Genomic DNA, 5,441 nt, shown 5'->3' with positions numbered 1-5,441 from the left:
ACGGTGAAGAAGGTGAACCTCTCCTACCCCGTGCACCCCTTCATCAGGTGGGTGGGGACCCCCCGGCCCGGCCCCGCAGCCCCCGGCAGGCGCTGAGCCCGTCCCCGCTCTCCGCAGGCGCTCGGTGGCCGTGGTGGAGAAGTACTTCGAGGAGTACGCGCTGGTGGGGCAGGACATCCTGGGCAGCCCCGAGAGCTGGGACAAGGTGCTGGCCCTGGTCCCGGAGGATATCCTTCCTTGGTGCTGTGGTGGGGCCGGAGGGAGGGTCCGCGCGGGGTTGGTGGGTCCAGGCAGAGCGTTGTGGGATGATCCTTGACGGCTGTCACAGCACCGCGAGGCGCTGCGGGGCGAGTTCCCGCGCAGGAAGGACTCGGTGCAGCGCTGGGAGCTGCTGCGGGGCCGCATGGAGCGGACGCGGGGGGGTCGCGGGGCCGCCCCCTGCTACGCGGACTGGGAGATCATGCTGCAGTTCTGCTTCCCCCGCCTCGACATCAACGTCAGCAAGGGCGTGGGGCACCTGCTCAAGAGCCCCTTTAGCGTCCACCCCAAAACGGGTGGGTGTGGGGCCGGGACCCCGTGGGGGGACCACCCTGGGGGGGCTCTGTGTGTGGGGTCTGTGTGGGGTCTGTATCTGGGGTCTCTCTGGGGTCTGTGTCCCTCCCTGTGAGGAGGAGCTGGGGGGACATCCCTGCTCTGCAGTGCGGGGTCTCTGCCCCCCAAAACCCTGCCTGTACCCCCTGCCCTGACCCCCTACCCCTGCCCACTGCTGAGGTCAAGGCCCACATTCACAGTGACCCCCCTCTCTCTCTCTCTCTCTCTCTCAGGCCGCATTTCGGTGCCGCTGGACCTGCAGGCACTGGACCAGTTTGACCCGTTCTCTGTCCCCACCATCACGTGCGTGAGCGGGGTGGCAGCGCCAAGGGCGGGATCCCGGGGGTGCCACAGCCCCAAACCCTCACCCTGTGGTTCTCCCGCAGCTCCCTGTGCCACGAGCTGGACACGGCCGGCAGCGACGGGGAGCAGGAGGACGCCGGGGAGACGGAGCCGAAGCGCCGGGCGAGGGGTGAGGGGGGTCTGGGTGGGGGCGAGGGGGGGTCAGGGTCGGGGCGAGGGGGGTCCCCAGCACCCCTGCTCACTCCCCCAACCCTCCAGACTACAAGAGGACGAGCCTGGCTCCCTACGTGAGGGTCTTCGAGCAGTTCGTGGAGGGCATGGAGAGCGCCCGGCGAGGGGAGCGGCTGCGCCGGAGTGGTGGGTGCCGGGAGGGGGAGACCCCCTGGCTCTGAGAAACGGCTCTTTTTCTGGAAAAATTCCCATTTCTCCTCTTGGCAGACATTCAGGGAGACTTCTGAGGCCTCGCTGCCGGGGGTCCTGGATGAAAGGACGGCGAGGGACCGATGGCCATTGTCACCTCTGCTCTTGTCATTGTCACCTCAGCTTCCCAGGGGGGTCCTGGTGCCTTGGAGCAGCCGAACTGCACTGGCTCCCTGTTCCTCACTCACAGCCCCTTACACTTTTTGTACCTTTTCTACACAAAAGCCATTAAATGTTTCTGGTCACCCTTGTGCTGTGCCCGAGGTGGGCGGGGCTCTGTGTGTGGGGTCTGTGTGGGTTCTGTGTGGGGTCTGTGTGTGGGGTCTCTCTGGGGTCTGTGTCCCTGCTCTGCAGTGCGGGGTCTCTGCCCCCCAAAACCCTGCCTGTACCCCCTGCCCCGACCCCCTACCCCTGCCCACTGCTGAGGTCAAGGCCCACATTCACAGCCCCTCATCCCCACACCCGGGGCGTTCCTCGCTTCCCTCCCACGGGGGTCCCGCCGCACCCCGGGGGGGTCCCCACACCCGTAGTGGGGGCGACCCGAACAGAGCCCGGAACTGCGGAGCGCGGCCCCGGGACCGGGCCGGGCCGTGTCGCCGGGCGCTCCCCCCTGCCCCGGAAGTGCCGCGCTCCCGGAAGCCGCGCTCCCTTCACGGTCTCTTTCCGCCGCCATCTTGGGCCCCGCTCCCCGCACAGTGAGTCCCGCGCCGCCATCCGCCGCCATCCGCCGCCATCCGCCGCCATCCGCCGCCGCGGGGGCCGCGGCGCGCCCGGGAGGAGCCGCTGGAGGCCGGCGAAGCGGCCGCGGGCGCGCCGGGCAGGGCGGCGGGGGCGGCCCCGCGCACCGGGGGCGAGAGGGGGGGAGAAGGGGGCGGCCGAGGCCCGGGGTCGGGACGGAGCTCAGGCTCGGCCCGGGCCGTGCGGGGGAGGTGTCTCGGTAGATTGCCACGGTAGCGGGAGGCGCTCGGTGCTCCGGAGCGGGGGGATGCGGGGAGGGCGAGTTACCGGCGCCCGGTGGTCGCCCCGGCGGGCTGTCCCGGAGCCCCGGCGAGCCCGGGCCTGTCGCTTTGTGCCTCCCTCCCGCAGAAATGCCCGGCGAAGCCACAGAAACCGTCCCGGCCACGGAGCAGGAGCTGCCGCAGCCGCAGGCGGAGACAGGTGAGGCCGGGGGGGCTCCGGGGCGGTTTTGGGGCTGAGGCCGGGAGGGGGTCACGGTTTTGGGGTCGATTCCCGGGATCCCCCCGCCCGGCGGGATCTGAGGGCGGGACGGGGGAGCTGCAGCCCCCCGGTGAGGGCGGGGAGGGGGTCGCGGACCCGGTGGCGGGTGAGCGACACCAGCTCGAGTGTTGTCACCTCCGCCGGGGGGGTTTGGGGTCTCTGTTCCACGGCCCCTCCTCTTCCTCCGTGTCCCTTTGCTGCGGCCAAAACAAATCCGTGCCGGTGCCGTTTTGTTTCCCACCCCAGAACACGTGGGATATCCCACATGGAGCGTGACCGGAGTCACGGGAGCGGTGGGGTTTGCTTGGTAGGATTTGGGGGTCTCTCCCTGTTGGATTTGGGGGTCTGCCCCATTGGATTTGGGGGCTCCCCTTGGATTTGGGAGCTCCCATTGGATTTGGGGCTCCCCTTGGATTTGGGGCTCCCCGTGGTTGGTGGCAGAGCCGAGTGACAGCTGTTGGTGTGACAGCTGTGCCAGGGATTCCCGGGGAGCTCCTGGTTCCTCGTAGCTGGAATTCCTGGCTGGGGCCCCCTCCCCGGATGGCTTTTCTGTCCCTCTCTGCTGACAACTCACCCCTTCCTCCTCCTCCCAAAATTCCACTGCTGTCAAGTCTCTGATGGTGTCATGGGAGTCCTGAGGCAGCTCCTTGGATTTTGTCTTGTTCTGTGGAGGTTGGTTGGAAAACCCCTGGAGATGGGGCTGATCCAGGGGTTCAGCTCTTGGCAGGCTCTGCCACCCAGGTGGTTTGAGCATCCCTTACAAATTCCATGTCTTTTGGGAATCTTGCGGCTTGACTTTGTTGGAGAAGGGGCCGAGGAGAGGTGGGGCTGTGAGTGATGAGTGGGAATGGTGGTGTTTATTGGGAATGTCCTCAAACGGTGCCACTGGAGCTGGCAGAGGAGCAGGGATGAATGAAGGACTGTTGGGAGGAAGCAGCTCTGCACAGTTCCAGGATGGGCCCTTGGCAGGACTTGTCGCTCCTTCCTGAGGCATCAGGGTGTTCCTTGGAGCAGGAATTGTCCTGGCACTGATGTCCAGCTCCAGGCATTCCACAGGCCAGGACATGTGGAGCTAAAATGGGGCATTGGAAACATCTTCTGGGGCACCATTTCTGGGGCAGGGAAAGGGCCATCGCTCTGAGGGGACGGGGACACGAGTGTGACCCCGATCCGGGGTGGGACAGGGACAGCAGGCAGGGCCACACAGAGCTGGGAGGGCCCTGCTGCTCCCAGGATCCACGGAACTGGGCTGGCTTTGGTTTGTTGGGGATCCTCCCTGGCCCCGCTGCCCTCGCCGGACGTGCCGGGACGCGCTGCCCCAGGGCGGCACCGCGGCCGGGCCGGTTCTGCTGGACCGGTTCTGCTCTCCCAGGTGGCAGCAGGGCCGGTCACACCGGTCAGACCAGCGCTGCCCTCCCAGCAACAGCAGCCTCTGCCCTGAGCAGTGCCCCGGGACCGCCCGTTGGCATTGGGAAAGGGGATGGGAATCACGCTGGGAATGGCAGGGCTCTCAGTGCTGGCTGGGGGAGCGGGAAGCTGAGTGATCTCCAGGCTCTTCCCTGAGCAGTGCCCTTGGATTGGCACTGGGAATGGCAGGGCTCTCTCCAGGCTCTTCCCTGAGCAGAACCCTTGGATTGGCACTGGGTATGGCAGGGCTCTCTCCAGGCTCTTCCCTGAGTGGTGCCCTTCGCTCAGAGTTGGGAATTGTGTTGGGATTGGCAGGGCTCCCTCCAGGCTCCCTCAGCACTGGTGGAGGGAGCTGGAAGCTGAGCACTCTCAGTCAGTGGGATGAGCCTTAATAAACTGTTGTTCTCCCCGTCCAGCTCCAGCTGCCCCCGTTCCTGCTCCCATCCCTGCTCCAGGTACTCCTGTAACCATTAACCGTGTGCCGTTCCGGGGGTTGCAGTTCCATTAACCCTAACAGCTCCCAGGGGGGCTCTGGGGGTCCCACCATCCCCTGCCTCGGTGTCCCTGTCCCCTCAGGGCACCTGCCTGTGTCACCCAGGGCTGGTGGGAGGGGGCTCCCAGAGCGCTCCAGGGACAATTCCGCATGCCAGTGGGTTACATTTGACTTCCTTCCTTGTCCCTCCCTGCTCCCACCAGCCTGGGGTGTGATCCCAGGCTCGGGAGCAGCCCTGGGGGTCCCGCCAGACCTCCATGGAGGTTGTGGCAACTCCTTTGGTAGAGAAGAGCTGGCAGCAGAGCCCGGTCCCTGCAACCCCAGCCTGACGGGGCTTCCTGGTGGTTCAGCTGGTGCCTCCTGCCATTCCAGGGCTCCCGGGAAAATCAGTGCTGGTTTCTGGAAGGGCTGAATGTCCCGGTCCGTGTGGAGCCCGGCAGGCTGGGCAGTGTCTGCTGCTCTAGAGGCTGGGTGCCAAGGCCGGGAGGAAGGCCAGGGCAGGCTCCCTGTCCCCTCCCTCCCTCCCTCCCTCCCTCCCTCCCTCCTCTCATGGCTCACTCTGTTTCTCTCCTTTAGCTGTTCTTCATGCTGCTCATTCCCCACCTCTGACTCCATCTCCATCTGCCCCAGCTCTCCCAGTGCAGCCGCCCAGCGCTGCAGCCGCGGCTCTGCCGGGCCCCCCGGCCCCCACATCCCCCGCTGTGGTCCCGGCCGTGGCCATCCCCGTGTTCTCTGGGCCTCCCCAGCCCCCTACCCTGGCTTTGCCGGGCCCAGTCACCGCTTCCCCCGCTCCGGCCCCACCGTCCCCCGTGGGCTTTGCAGCCCCAGGATCTCCAGGGCCCGCCCCAGTCAGCCCAGGATCTCCGGGACTCCAGGCTCCGGTGTCCCCTGCTCTGGCTGCTGCTCCTGCTGCTCTCCCCTCTCCTGTGAAAGCTGCTCCTGCTGCCGTCCCTCTGAGCCCAGCAGGAGCTGCAGCCCCAGCCCCTCTCCCTGCTCCTGGAGCAGCCCC

At 67.0% G+C, this 5,441-nt stretch overlaps 2 protein-coding genes across 2 annotated transcripts; both read left to right on the top strand.

Annotated features, from left to right (window-relative positions):
- Nucleotides 1-3: 3 nt before the first annotated feature.
- Nucleotides 4-1,561, top strand: LOC113979472 (DNA primase small subunit-like; the record flags this gene model as incomplete). Its single annotated transcript, XM_027706856.1, has 7 exons — nucleotides 4-47; nucleotides 118-227; nucleotides 327-554; nucleotides 825-894; nucleotides 978-1,063; nucleotides 1,153-1,251; nucleotides 1,333-1,561. Coding segments are annotated over 7 exons (657 nt in total), but the record flags the coding sequence as incomplete, so codon positions are not given.
- Nucleotides 1,562-1,901: 340 nt separating this feature from the next.
- On the top strand, nucleotides 1,902-5,403 carry LOC113979471 (vegetative cell wall protein gp1-like; the record flags this gene model as incomplete). Its single annotated transcript, XM_027706854.1, has 4 exons — nucleotides 1,902-2,009; nucleotides 2,401-2,472; nucleotides 4,356-4,394; nucleotides 5,009-5,403. Coding segments are annotated over exons 2-4 (504 nt in total), but the record flags the coding sequence as incomplete, so codon positions are not given.
- Nucleotides 5,404-5,441: the final 38 nt, after the last annotated feature.

The sequence above is a fragment of the Neopelma chrysocephalum genome, unplaced genomic scaffold (assembly GCF_003984885.1).
Source record: "Neopelma chrysocephalum unplaced genomic scaffold, ASM398488v2 Primary Assembly neopelma1_81039, whole genome shotgun sequence".
Taxonomy (NCBI): Eukaryota; Metazoa; Chordata; class Aves; order Passeriformes; family Pipridae; genus Neopelma; species Neopelma chrysocephalum.
The sequence above is the reverse complement of the archived record's forward strand: the minus strand, read 5'-3'. Positions and strand labels throughout refer to the sequence as shown.